We start from the raw sequence: 14,089 nt of genomic DNA, 5'->3' as shown, positions 1-14,089 counted from the left end.
TAGATATACCATGACGCACTATGTACTTTAGAAAAAAACCCGATGGCGGGAGTTGTCTCTCCGCCATTAATGGGTAGTCATGGGATCGCCCCTTTGACCATTGTAGCTCCGTTGCCGGACCTGTGCCGGCACATGGCCAATTGCATCGCCCGGGCTGAGACCGAAGTCTTTCTCGGGACAAACTTTTGGATCCATTCCGACGCTTCGACATTGGTGACCAACGCCTTCCGCGAGTTATCAAAACGAGCTGGTGAACGCGGTACAAAGGTAGTCGTGAAGATGATCTATGACCGTGGTGATCCTCGACAAGCATATGAGAATCGCTTGGATGTACCAGAAAAGAAATACACAAGTGAGAAAGTTCAACTCCCTCCAGCTGAGGAAGTTCCCAACATCGATCTGCAGGTTGTCAATTACCACCGCCCTATATTCGGAACGTTCCATGCTAAGTTTATGGTTGTTGATCGAAGGATAGCCCTGCTGCAAAGCAGTAATGTCCAGGATAATGACAACCTGGAGATGATGGTTAGGCTTGAAGGGCCTATTGTGGACGCCTTTTATGACACCGCCCTGATCTCATGGGGAAAGCACTTCGATACGCCCTTTCCGATGTTGTCTTCTCCTGCCGCGGGCGCACCAATTCCCAGTCTTTCCCTCATGGACGTAAGCCACGAAGAGGAATGTCAGGGCTTGACCTTGCCCGAGCACACCACATTAGATCAGCACTATGACCTTGACCTTAGGGACGAAGCACGACGGGTCAACGGCACTCTCAAGCCTAGGCCTGGAGAGTCTAAAACTCGTCCGGTCACTCGCCACCTGAGTATGTATCATTGGAGTTCTTTTCTACGGCCGAAAAGAATACGGGTTACTAATTCCTATAGACACAACTACCCAACCGAATACAACCGGTGACGCCTCAGACGTTGATCAAGATACCCCGATGACACCGTATACTATCTCGCCACCACATGAAGCATGTCCAATGGCCTTAGTAAACAGAGAGCCCTGGGGAGGTAAGCACCACTCTAAAGTTATTTGACAGGTTTCTATGCTTACGATCGCTAGCCCCAAACCACACCAGCGTCTATACCCCTCAAAATGCCGCGTTTCTCTCGGCAATTCAAAATGCAGAACACTCAATCTTCATCCAGACCCCGAATATGAATGCAGAGCCTCTCCTTGAACCATTACTGGAAGCTGTCCGCCGCGGAGTCGTTGTCACATGCTACCTATGCCTGGGCTACAACGACGCTGGACAACTTCTTCCCTTTCAAAATGGCACGAATGAGATGATTTCTAATCGATTATATAGTTCCCTCAAGAAACCGGATGAACGCTCACGGCTACGCATATATAATTATGTGGGTAAGGACCAAACAAAACCTATCCATAATAAATTCAAGCGTCGAAGCTGCCACATAAAGCTCATGATCATCGACGGCAAAGTGGCTATTCAAGGTAGGAAGACATTGTCCTTTCATTCCTCGATCCTGGCTAACGGAGGATAGGGAATGGGAACCTTGATACTCAATCGTTCTACCACAGCCAGGAAGTTAACATCCTGATTGACTCTTCGATCATCTGCCATTCATGGCTTGAGACGATCAATCGAAACCAGAACACAGCTCTTTACGGTGCAGTAAGCCCAGAAGATGGATGCTGGCATGACGCCTCTACTGGTGTGGTTCCTGAAGGATCTATTGGTGTCAACCCAGGACGTTTCAGCTGGGCCAAAGGGGTCGTTGGGGCTGTACAGCGAGTACGAGGAGCCGGCGGGTTTTAATTACTTAGATACGACTGTTTCTTGAGATATGAACTGGACTTTAGATTTCGTATGAATAATGACTTCAGTATTAGACTAATTTGACATTTTAACCCACTGAGAGATTGCACATCGAAGACGTTAAATAGAGCATCGCTTTGATCAAACACCACCCCTGTACTTAACCCTAGTGCTATCTTTGTCCATGGTGATTTGGGCCCGGGGTGTTACCAATTCGCATCTAGCATATTGTTACATTTGATAAACAACACAAACATAGTACTATATCTTGCTTAACGTATGTCCTGAGAAGATCTCACTGTCAAGTGTTCCAACATATTGTCAAAGTACTTATCGAAACAAGATTCGACGCCATATATTTTGAAGATCCCTAACTCGGAAGAAGTTATTGTTATGCTACGTACTCCCCATTGTATAGATCATTTCATGAAGGACGATGGAGATGTTACCATCCTTTACAAACGTGTTCAAGGTACACCATATACTAAGCTATGGTCTAACATATACTTCTTCTAGATTACGACAGCATTAACAAGATTATAGGTCTCATCCATACATACTATGTAGTCTAAGACACAATCCATCCTAAACAGTAGGCCCCATTTTTCGCCTCCCTACCAGCACGGAGCTCACTGCTTAAGATATATACTGGAACTAGAACATACGCTGCTTGATTAGCTCTGGTCAAGTGAGGACTACGAGACTAATCTTGTCACATTCAGATAACCCACGCAGCTCGCCGCTCTGCGAAGCACTGCTCTTGTTCTTATGTTCGAATCATTCGTTTGCTTTTAGTCCCCGCGAGCATCTCCTAGATGCTGAAATGATTAACCTATGATCTTGTCTGACTGGCATACATCAGCCCGCCCTTCCAGAAGGGTCGTGTCGTACAGATGGACCATAATTATGATTGGTTGACTAGCTAACCAGTTAGCGCGACCTTTTCAGCCTCGCCGGACACAGCTTGAGTTTCTCACCTCATCTTTTCCTTCGTCTTTCAGGGCATCAACGTTCATATTTCTTGCATCCTTCTCATGATGACCTTTACTGAATCTAACGGCTTACAATGAAGCGATACCGGCCTCGCGTCGAAGATTTCACAATAGGATGGATCTGCCCCCTGCCACTTGAGTACGCCTCCGCAAAGTCGATGTTGGATGAACTCTATGACGAGTCGGAAGAACACACCACAGGTCGCATTTACAACCATGAAATCGTCATTACTTGCTTGCCCGCTGGACAGATGGGTACGAACGCTGCCGCGGCCGTTACTGCTCGGATGGTTTCAAGCTTTCCCTCGCTGAAGGTTAGCCTCCTCGTAGGCATCGCGGGCGGGGTTCCAAGCCATAAGGCGGATATTCGACTGGGTGACGTGGTTATTGGTCAGCCGGAGAAGAGCTACGGTGGAGTAGTCCAGTACGATTTTGGAAAAACAATAATAGGTGGTTTCCAGCAACGCATTGGCTCACTTAATGCACCATCTCCTACTTTGCTTACGGCCGTCTCAAAGTTTAAATCGAACCTGAGTGCTTCAATAAATAACATCCAGGATTATCTAGACACGGTTGCTCGAGTTAAGAGACCTCATTCCGTCCCCGATGTTCTCTTCGAGGCGTCATACGATCATGCTAGAGGGGAAACATGTAACGCCTGCCGTAAAGATATGCTAGTGCGAAGACCCCAGCGGGAAGATTCGAATGTCAGAGTTCACTTTGGAACTATAGGATCTGGGAACCAGCTAGTCAAGGATGGAATGACAAGGGACAAAATCAGCACCAAACTTGGAGGTGTTCTCTGTTTTGAAATGGAAGCCGCTGGCGTGGTGAATTTGCTTCCTTGTTTGGTCGTCAGGGGCATCAGCGACTATGCCGACTCGCACAAAAATAAGGATTTCCAATATTTCGCTGCTTCCACGGCCGCTGCATGCGCAAGGCAGATCTTATTATACGTCCCTCCACCATCAAGAGGAGTCTGCGCTCAGAGCGATACTATACTAGACTACCATAGACAACAGCGTCAGACATCAGCCGCGCTGCAGAAAATGTATCTGGAGTCACTGAGATTCGAGCAAATAGACAGCCGTCATCGAACCATTCGAATGGCGCACGCCAAAACATGTCAATGGTTACTTAGTTGCCAGGAGTATAAGGATTGGATTAACCCAGGATTATCCGGGCGACATCATGGGATTTTCTGGATTAAAGGGAAACCAGGCACTGGAAAATCAACAATCATGAAGTTCGCTTTCAGCAAGACACCTCGACAGGTGAAAGATACTACGATCATCTCCTTCTTTTTTAATGCCAGAGGGAATAGCTTAGAGAAAACAGTGGTGGGAATGTACCGCTCACTACTTTGCCAGCTTCTTGACAAGTTGCCCGATCTATGCACAATGTTTGATTTGCTGCCAACAAATCAATTACACAGTCAAACACCCACATGGGACATCGAAACACTGAAATATCTATTTAGCGTTGCCATTGAGCAGCTTCATGGACGCTCCCTGATGTGCTTTGTTGACGCGCTAGACGAGTGCGATGAGGATCAAGTGCGAGATATGCTGTCCTTCTTCGAGCAGTTAGGAGAATTCGCAGTAGATAGACAGCAGCGATTGCTCGTTTGTTTTTCGAGTCGCCATTATCCACATATTGCTGTGAACAATGCGACTGAGCTGGTGCTGGAGGATCAAGACGGCCATCAGCAAGACATATCAAACTTTGTGCATTCCGAGCTCAGAGCCGGACGTAGCAAACAGGTTGAGCAAATCAAAGAGGAAGTCATCGCTCGTTCATCTGGCGTATTCCTTTGGGTTGTTCTCGTCGTACAGACACTCAATAAGGAGTATGACCGCGGCCAGGTACACGCGCTGAAAAGAAGAATGGAACAGATCCCGGACGGATTGCATGAGCTTTTAAAGGACATATTAATACGTGGAAACCATGATATGGAGAACACACTGCTCTGTCTGCAATGGTTACTATATACACAACGGCCTCTATCTTCCGAGGAGCTCTATTTCGCTATCTTAGCTGGAATTGAGTCCACCGCCTTTCTTGCAGAATGGACGTCTGCAAATGTCAACGAAGAAGATGTAAACAGATTTATCCTTGATTCTTCAAAGGGTCTTGCCGAACTGACCAAATCCAAAAGTCCCACCGTGCAGTTCATTCATGAATCAGTTAGGGATTTTCTCCGGGACGAGGGGTTTGCCAAACTGAACGTGGGAAGTGTATCGCCAGGTCCGAGTCACGAAACGCTCAAGAATTGTTGCTTGAATTACGTGAAGATCGGCCTCTCTTCGGTGCCGCTACCTGGCACATTGCCACCGGTTAAATCTTCTAAAGCTAAGCGACTCGTACAGAAGACGTCCAAACTATACCCATTTCTTGAATATTCTGTACAGTATGTGTTGTACCATGCAAATGCAGCAGCCGAGAATGGGGTTACGCAGATGTGTTTCCTGCAAGACTTTCCACTCAGCAGCTGGATTATGAAGAACAATTTATTTGAAAAGCATGAGATACGCCGCTACACTCCAGCTGCGCAGAGGATGTATATCCTGGCAGAGAAGGACTATGGGATGCTGCTCGAGACTGAAATCAAGTTGCATCACTATGAGGATGCAAGAACAGAGCGCTATGATTCTCCCCTGGTGGCTGCTATAATGCATAGCTCTAGGGAGGCAGTCAGAACGCTTCTCACTATGGAAGCAAACACGGAAGACATATTGAACCAGAGGAATTCAAGCAGTAGACCAATACTTTCAATGGCTTTGCAAAGGAGCGATGTTGAGATGATCAGGATATTGCTAGATCATGGTGCTATTGTTGATCAGGAAGGCGCAACTGGAAGAACGTCGCTCTCCTACGCAGCAACGTCCGGAAATGAAGCAATAGTAAAATTATTGCTTGATAGTGGTGCTAATGTGGACTCAAAATGTCCTAATGGTCGCACACCGCTTTCCTATGCTGCAAAATCTGGACATGGAGGTGTAGTAACATTACTGCTTGACAGAGGTGCTGATATAAACTCAAAATGTTCTTATGGTCGCACACCACTCTCTTATTCTGCAGACTCCTGGCGCAACGAAGCCCTAGCAGTACTGCTTGATAGGGGTGCTGACCTGGAGTCAAGGGACGTTAATAACTGCACAGCACTCTCCTGGGCCATAAGGTTCAGTCAATATGATGTGGTAGAACAACTACTTAACCAAGGAGCCGAGGTGGAGTCGAGAGGCCACCATGGTTCCACCCCACTCTGTCAAGCAGTTCGACTTCAGCATCCGTCGGCGGCCAGATCACTGATTGGCAAAGGTGCTAATCTAGAGTCAAGAGATGACGATGGTCGTGCGGCACTTTCTTATGCGGTTGAGTACGGACGTAAGGCGACAGTAATACTGCTTCTCGACAGCGGTGCTGATGTAAACTCAAGAGACAATTTTGGTCGGACGCCACTCTCCTACGCAGCAGAACGTTTGAGTGGCCTGGGGGCAGTGACAATAGTTGAACTGCTGCTTTGGCAGGGTGCCGATTAACGGTCAAGAGACGACGATGGCAACACTCCGCTTGACCATGCGACACGCAGAGGGATCCACGATGTCGTTATGGTTCTGGAGAAATGGCAGTGGAGAAGACATACCGCGAAATATTAAGACTGACAGAATATCGGACTTAACCTTATTGACACCCAAGTGGGTCGTCGATGCGGAAAAAACAGCCGGCAATTGACCCGAAGCATAAGGTTAGCATTTTATCCAACTGGCGGGAAAGTATACAAGCACTACTAAAACAAGACGTCATATTCGCACCAGTGACCTGCTCTAACCTCCAGTACTAAGATACTGAAAGGTAAGCAAAGACAAGGCCGAAGCCCCTGTCTCGGATTTGGTTTCCCCGAAACCCCACAAGCTTGCTACACCTCTAATCGATAACAGGAATTGATCGGCTCAAAATGGCGTCCACTCTGCAAGCGAAGAACCAACCTCCGCTACCGTTGTTTCAGACTGATGAAGAACTCACAAACTAAGATCAAGCTCTGCCCACCACTTCCGGCACAATTCCCGTCCGGAGGATTGGATTGCCAGTGTTTTCTTTCCTAGTTAGGATTCATCTAATATATTTGAGCCCATCTTCGCTGGCTTGCTGCTTGAAGATCTTCTACTAATGTGTACACTAGACCCAGCAGGATATCATAACTACTCTTACGATAGCGCCACTCGGGATAGCAGACATGGGGCGATGGAGATTCAAATATATAAATGACAGACGTCTTCCTCTGGCCTTATCTCCTCTATGGCTTGTATACTTCCTTCATAATGCAAGTGAAACTGTTCTACACTTTGGCCCTCTGGGCACCAATTCTTGTGTCAGCTCAACTGTCTGGGTCTGTCGGGCCTCTCGTGGACTTCAAGACCAAAGCAAAGAATAAAACCTGTGACATCACCGACTATGGCGCCGTTGCAGACGGCAAAACTGACGTTGGCCCCGCCATTCTAGACGCCTGGGGTAACTGCTCAACTGGAGGTCTCATTTACGTACCCCCAGGTACCTATTCGCTTGCAACGGATTTGGAACTCAAGCACGGTGAATCCACTGCCTTCCAGCTAGACGGTGTATTGGCACGCGGTCATGAAGGCTCCTACCAATTGATCCTGGTGCGCAACTGCCATGACTGCGAGTTTTTCAGTGGCAATTCCCAAGGCGCGGTCCAAGGATACGGGTATGAATACCTTCAAGACGGGAATTACGGTGAACGACTCTTTCGCTTCCAGGATGTCAGTGACTTCTCGGTCCATGGCTTTGCTGCGATCGATTCCCCTGCGTATTACCTTGTCTTCGACACCGTTTCCAATGGGGAGATCTACAATCTTCTTGTGCGGGGAATCGCTGATCTAGGTATGACGGACGCATTCGATATATGGGGCCAGAACGTATGGGTACATGATATCGAGGTTACTAATGGCGATGAGTGTGTGACGGTTAAGTCTCCAGCCTCGGACTTCCTAATTGAGAACATCTACTGCAATCTGAGCGGGGGAACTGCCATTGGGTCTCTAGGCACTGGCACCAACATCTCCAATATCCACTACCGAAACCTTTACATGAACCAGGCAGACGCCTGCTATTTGAAGACCCACAATGGTGATGGGATAGTCAAGAATATTGTCTGGGAAAATGTCATCGTGCACAGAGGCCCTTATCCACTCGCTGTGAATGAAGCCTGGGGTAAAGATGTGGGCTCTACAGGTGTCCAGGTCCAGAATCTGACTTTCCGCGTAAGTGAATGTGAATCATAAGTTCCAAGCACAATGCTGATCATTCCCTTAGAACTGGTACGGCGAAAATACCGCCAACAGCCGACCGGCGATCCGAATCGAGTGTGACGAGGATGTCCCCTGCTACGATATCACCCTTGACAATGTGAATTTGTGGACAGAGGACGGAGACTACGTGGAATGGTCCTGTGCCAATGCGTACGGCTCAGGTGCTTGTCTACAAGAAGCGAAAGACACCGGTGATCTAGCAACTTATACTACGGCTGTTACCGTGACTGCGACGCCGTACGTCCAACCCTAACCACCCATTACTTTAGAGCCCTACTGACATGGATACCCTCAGGTCTTACTCCGCTACACATATGCCCGGTGATTTTACCACGAATCCTCCGTCGACCGCTCCCTTTACCATTCCACCCATGCCCACCAGTTTCTATCCCGGGGCAACTCCCATTTCGACTCTGTTGAGTTTGAGTGGTGCAGGTGGTCTCTGAGTGATACAGCGATGGTTTCCTCAACATACGTGGTAATGATAGCAGTCGATATGGACAGATTTGAACTACTTACTTGTTCGATTAGTATTGTATATTGTGGACATTCAATCTATATTCAAAAACCTATTGGATTCACTTCTGCTCCTCTTTCTTTCCTCGTCACCTCTTCTACAACGACCTCCATCCAGTGGAAACCCCGTATCCGTCCATTCCATCATCCACATACTACCCCAATCCCAAAGTCACACAACCAACTCAACCCAAACCCTACCTACATACAACCAAAAATACCCCGTCCCTTCATACTTCCCATACCCTCCCCAACTACAACTCTCCCCCACACACCACCCCAAAACCTACCTAAACCCCCCAAATGACCCACCCCTACGACCCCCCAATCCAATCCCTAACAACCTACCTCTACAACCACACCATAAGCAACCCAACAGCCTACGCCTCAGCGCGCATAGCCCTCCTCGACGCACTAGGCTGTGCCATCGAAACAGCCTCGAAAAGCACCGAAGCGCAGAAACTCCTCGGTCCGCGCGTCCCGGGCACGATCGTTCCCCATGGGTTCAGGGTCCCGGGTACGGAGTACCAGTTGGATCCGGTGAAGGGGGCGTTCGATTTGGGTGTTCTAGTTAGGTATTTGGATCATAATGATGCTCTTTGGGGGAGGGAGTGGGGACATCCTTCTGGTATTTTTTTCCTTTCTTTTTTTTCTTTTCTTTGATATTTTGTGGGAGGGTGGATTGTGTTGGTTTTCGGTTGGTCATTATGATGATGAGTATGATGGTAATGATGGATTCCGTCAGATAATATAGCATCCATACTCTCCGTGACAGACTGGCTCTGTCGAACCAACGAACCAACCCACCATGGCCCCCCAATGACAATATACACCCTCCTCACGGCCCTCATAAAAGCCTACGAAATCCAAGGCATCTACGCACAAAGCAACGCCTTTAACACCCACGGCACAGACCACGTCATCCTCGTCAAGCTCGCCTCCGCAGCCGTCGTCTCCTGGCTTCTCGGCCTAACCGAGTCCCAAACAATGGCTACCATCTCGCACGTCTGGATGGATGGCCATCCGAGCCGGATCTACCGCGGTGCAGAGGACACAATACCCCGGAAAGGATGGGCGGCGGGGGATGCGTGCATGCGGGCGGTGTATTTGGCGTTGCTGGTTAGGGCTGGGCAAGTTGGTGTTCCTTCGGTGTTGAGTGCGGTGCCGTGGGGGTTTTATCAGCGGGATTTTGGGGGGAAGGGGTTTGAGTTTATCCGGGAGTTTGGGGATTGGATGGTTAGGAATGTTTTGTATAAGGTTATGCCGGTTGAGGGGCATGGGATTGCAGCTGTTGAGGCGGTTTTGGTTCAGCGGAGACGACTTTTGGAGATGGGTTTTGGTGTGCGTGATGTGGAAAGGATCGAGATAAGAACGACTAGGGCGGCGGATCTTATTATTAATAAACGGGGGCCCTTGAGGAATGCGGCGGATAGGGATCATTGTATGCAGTTTGTTGTTGCTTTGGCGTTGTTGAAAGGGGGTGTGCCTGAGGTCGCGGATTATCAGGATGAGAGTTGCTGGGTCAAGAGTCAGGAATTGGAGAGCTTGCGGGAGAGAGTTGTTGTTGTGCCGGATGATCGGTTGACAGCTGACTATCTCGATCTGGAGAAGAAGAGTATTGGGTCGGGGTTGAAGGTGTGTTTATGTGATGGTACTGTCCTGCCAGAGGTGCTGGTGGAGTATCCAATTGGTCATGTCAGAAACCCTAAGACTTCGGCTGCTGTGCGAGACAAGTTTGTGAGGAACATGCGTTTGGTATTCTCAGATGCACATATCGCTAGAATTCTGGCTGCTGTTGAGGACGATGAGATGGGTATTTCGGAGTTTGTCAATTTGTTCTGGCTCCAAGGGTCGTCAGGCCCCAGGCTTTAGACATGATATAGGTTCTGACAGTTGAAGAATGTAAATGTTATGTTTCAAATGTATGAAAGGTTCCAATCTATCTCAGATAACCGGTATCTGCAGCGTGATCTATTGGGTATGCGAGTTACCGGTACATATCTAGTTTTGTCCAGGGCATTGGCAAGGCTACAATATCCTATCGTCCATCAACCGACCTTACCAACTCCTTGCAGAGTCAGATAAACGTCAGTCCCCCACCCCCACAGGCTCTGTACGGCGATACTGCCACCAAAGTATTCAGCATATGCCCTACTCAGTGGCAATCCGTATCCGAGTCCTGCGATGCTACTCAAATGACCACTGCTGGAGGACATGGCATTCAGGGCATCCATATTCCCATTCTCTGATCCCTGCAAGTCGAGATCTGAAAAAGTGGTGAAACTGTAGGACCAGATATTGGGCAGAATCTCGGGAGGAATTCCACCACCCCGATCGCGGATTCTGATCGTAATGCTTTGCGTGGAGGGAGATGAAAACTTGATTGATTCGTTCGCATCTGCGGTTCCTACGACGCTGTCCATTTCGAATCCCACATCCGAGTTGGGATGGCTGGGATATGTTCCCGCCGACACCGAGTACGGCCCTCGCACATGGTTTCTCGGAACGTCAGGCGCAGCGGCGATTGTCACCTCAACAGGTTCGCGTTCATTGCCCGCTTCAACCACGGCCCTGAATGCGTTCTTCAATAGTTCTGTGAGTATGTATTCGACATGAACAGGAACGTGCGCAAAGGTGGCATCCGGTTGCCCGCCGATCGTGAGTCGTGGGCGGACCCCATATTTCAGTTCGCAAATCTCTCCAACGAAGTCCTCACAGAGCTTGACAATGCGTGCTGGTTGCAGGGCAGTGTCGATGACACCAATATAGTTCGATGGGGATGTACTCTTCGGTAATTTACCATCATCACTAATCGGTTGTGAGGCAAAATGGAGCGCCAAGTGTTGCTCAGCTATCAGCCGAGTGCCGATTCGCGCCCGCAGGTGGGTATCTAGGAACCGAGTCACCTCCGTCGGATCGATATATCGGCGACACTCTAGAAATCCACGCGCAAGGATGGGAATTGTATTTGTATGGGTGTGGACTAGATCCGCTAAGACCTCTGCAAAGTGTTTCTCTTCCTCAAGTGTGGTGATTTGCCGTTGCTGGTAAGGGAGAAGTGTGGACAAAGAGTGAAGGTAGTTATTGTAGATCTTCGAAACATGCGGGTTCGAAACAATGATGAAAGGGAGGTTACGTAGAGCTTCGATTCGAGAGGCTAGTCGGGCAGGAAGGAGGGAAAGCGTAAAATTCGCCGATGCCAGCAGAGCATCCTTCGATAACGGCGGACGACCGTGTCTAGGGAGACCGTAATCAGTACATCCTGCGCATATAAATTAAGACAACCATATCCCCAACACCAAGCGTACTTTAGCAAATCTGCGAGAGTCAATGGCCGACGACGGCTAGCCGCAAGACGTGTGACTTCATCATTTGCCCCGTAGGCAAACGGGTGCTGAGTCGACGTCCCAACTTGGGGAGGCGGTGACACGGAGAATTGACGTGCTTTCTGGATATTATGGCTTAGACAAATCCTATGTCGGACGCTGCAGCTCGCGATTCGTGCGACGGCATTGGTTAAGGCCATCTTCAGCAATAGCCATTCTGTGACTAGCTCAGCATTAATTCATGCCATGTATCAGTGACTTTCGTCATCATACCACTCAAAAGGGCAATCCTCACGTGGATCGACGCTAAGACAATTCAGGAAAGGCTGGCTGAGTGGGGAATGCTTAGTCAAATGTATAGGTCAACTAACAGTTGTCTAGAAACAAAGAAAAACAATCTGCGTCCTATTTGCATCCCTTTATTGCTCGAAGGATCTTCAAAGGTATATACGGTATTCAGAAGGGATAAAAAGAGCGATTATTCAAGAACCGTCGGGAAAACATGGAACGAGTTGGAAGTACACACCCTTACGTTACATCAGCGAGGCTGCATCAGAACGCATATGAACCAGTCCCTACATGACAACGCTTATCGCGGCTCATTGAGCTTACAGCTTATCTTATGTACGTACACATCCTTGGCTTGCTTTGGTTGGTCGCTTTTCTGTATGGTGAGGTCATTTATCTATTGGGTATATCTTTGCTGCCTGGTCGGTAGACAAATACATAGCACGCCGTGTTAGGAACAAAGAACAGTCGTTACAAGTTGAACTGAAAATTTGATATGATTTTGGGTCATAATTGAACAAGGGAACAGTCCCAGATGAGTCCAGCTTTCCGCACAGCAGTCCCGGTACTCATGAGAAACATTCTCTTGAAACGCTAGACTAGGATATTCGTAAATCGTACAGCCACCATTGAACCGCAACTTCCCCAGGCCAGCATCGATGCTTAGTTATGTGGCCAGTTCTGCTATTTGTTGCAAGCAGTGACTATATCGCCGTTTGCCCCGGGATCGATGCGTATTCCTATCACTGGGTCTTTACTTCTTGATCCTGTTCGACGTGGATATGGTCACTCGACTCAAGAGTACTGACATGGTCCTCGGGGTACTCGACACTAGTGACCGTCAGTTCTGCTAGCTGTTGATATTGTGGAGAGGCGTCAGGATGGATGGCTGCCTTACGTGAAACCCTTGATAAGAGTGTACTCATGCTTGATGGTTCCGCCTTTTTCCCTGGCCTGCTCCTTGGCTCTTGTAGCGAGGGTGTGATGTCAGCAGCTGTCCTTTCTAGAAACTAAACTATAGGGCGACTCACTTCTCCAACTCTTCAGGGGGAGAGTCTTTCTTAAGTGTGACCTAAAGAGATAAACAAATAAGCATCAAGAAACTCCAAGACGGCAGGATAGGCGTAACGAACGTTGTAGAGAGGCATGTTTACGTGCGCAAATTGAAAGGTGTAGTGAATGTTTCAATGGAGAAGTGTTCGAAGTGGACAGGTAAGGTGGTGTGCTTAAGGGGTTGACAGTTGGAGGGTAGTAAGAGAAACAAGCCGTGGACAGGGTGGGACACCGGGAGACTTTATACCACCTTGCGGGGGTTTGAGTCAATATCACCACTGATAAGGGGTGAAATGTGACTTTCGCCCGATAGCGCGGAAGGACAAGCTGTTGCCTCAGTCCGTCAGTTCCTTGGAATCGCGCCATTTGGGCCATTCCCCTCGTGACAAGGTTTCCTACTCCGTCATTTCCGTAGTATTTATTGTTTCATGTCCTTTTTAACTTCACAGTGTCGTCAGAACTCTACATCATTTACACCTGCAGACCTATCTATTCCATATCTCTTGTGGCTTTGGATCGCCTGTGGCAGTGTCTTTGTACAACAGACGCCTCCTCAGTGACATGCATGACGGATGGTGGGGTAACACGGACTACCATGACGATGACGATGAACTGGGCGGGACATGTCACGTGGTGGATATTCCGTCCACTTCCTTGCGCTTGCGCCTCACCGCTTCAGGTACCGCCCCAATCCAGAAGTATTCTGCCCTCAAACAATGAGGATGCTTGAGGCTACGTCATCAGCACATTTTGTAAGGCAACGAGGCTGTGCATTGCTGCCAGCCTTATGCGACTATT

At 48.5% G+C, this 14,089-nt stretch overlaps 5 protein-coding genes across 5 annotated transcripts; 4 read left to right on the top strand and 1 right to left on the bottom strand.

The window, feature by feature from the left end:
* Positions 1-132: 132 nt before the first annotated feature.
* Positions 133-1,786, top strand: AO090026000250 (IQ calmodulin-binding motif protein; the record flags this gene model as incomplete). Its single annotated transcript, XM_023236144.1, has 4 exons — positions 133-823; positions 885-1,016; positions 1,069-1,461; positions 1,512-1,786. The coding sequence occupies 4 exons, from the start codon at positions 133-135 to the stop codon at positions 1,784-1,786; spliced, it is 1,491 nt and encodes a 496-aa protein (XP_023090964.1).
* Positions 1,787-2,852: 1,066 nt separating this feature from the next.
* On the top strand, positions 2,853-6,320 carry AO090026000251 (uncharacterized protein; the record flags this gene model as incomplete). Its single annotated transcript, XM_023236143.1, has 1 exon — positions 2,853-6,320. The coding sequence occupies one exon, from the start codon at positions 2,853-2,855 to the stop codon at positions 6,318-6,320; it is 3,468 nt and encodes a 1,155-aa protein (XP_023090965.1).
* A 780-nt stretch (positions 6,321-7,100) lies between these two features.
* On the top strand, positions 7,101-8,554 carry AO090026000252 (uncharacterized protein; the record flags this gene model as incomplete). Its single annotated transcript, XM_001821683.1, has 3 exons — positions 7,101-8,060; positions 8,113-8,345; positions 8,404-8,554. 3 exons carry the CDS (start codon positions 7,101-7,103, stop codon positions 8,552-8,554), a joined length of 1,344 nt encoding a protein of 447 aa, XP_001821735.1.
* A 373-nt stretch (positions 8,555-8,927) lies between these two features.
* AO090026000253 (putative 2-methylcitrate dehydratase (PrpD)) lies at positions 8,928-10,496 on the top strand (the record flags this gene model as incomplete). Its single annotated transcript, XM_001821684.1, has 2 exons — positions 8,928-9,252; positions 9,370-10,496. 2 exons carry the CDS (start codon positions 8,928-8,930, stop codon positions 10,494-10,496), a joined length of 1,452 nt encoding a protein of 483 aa, XP_001821736.1.
* A 176-nt stretch (positions 10,497-10,672) lies between these two features.
* Positions 10,673-13,386, bottom strand: AO090026000254 (alpha-ketoacid dehydrogenase kinase family protein; the record flags this gene model as incomplete). The annotated part of the gene is made up of 7 exons (XM_023236142.1): positions 10,673-11,861; positions 11,933-12,173; positions 12,563-12,614; positions 12,997-13,069; positions 13,137-13,205; positions 13,270-13,310; positions 13,372-13,386. 7 exons carry the CDS (start codon positions 13,384-13,386, stop codon positions 10,673-10,675), a joined length of 1,680 nt encoding a protein of 559 aa, XP_023090966.1.
* Between the last annotated feature and the right edge of the window lie 703 nt (positions 13,387-14,089).

The sequence above is a fragment of the Aspergillus oryzae genome, chromosome 3, assembly GCF_000184455.2.
Source record: "Aspergillus oryzae RIB40 DNA, chromosome 3".
NCBI lineage: Eukaryota > Fungi > Ascomycota > Eurotiomycetes > Eurotiales > Aspergillaceae > Aspergillus > Aspergillus oryzae.
Note: the sequence above shows the minus strand (reverse complement) of the source record. Positions and strands in the feature narration are given on the sequence as shown.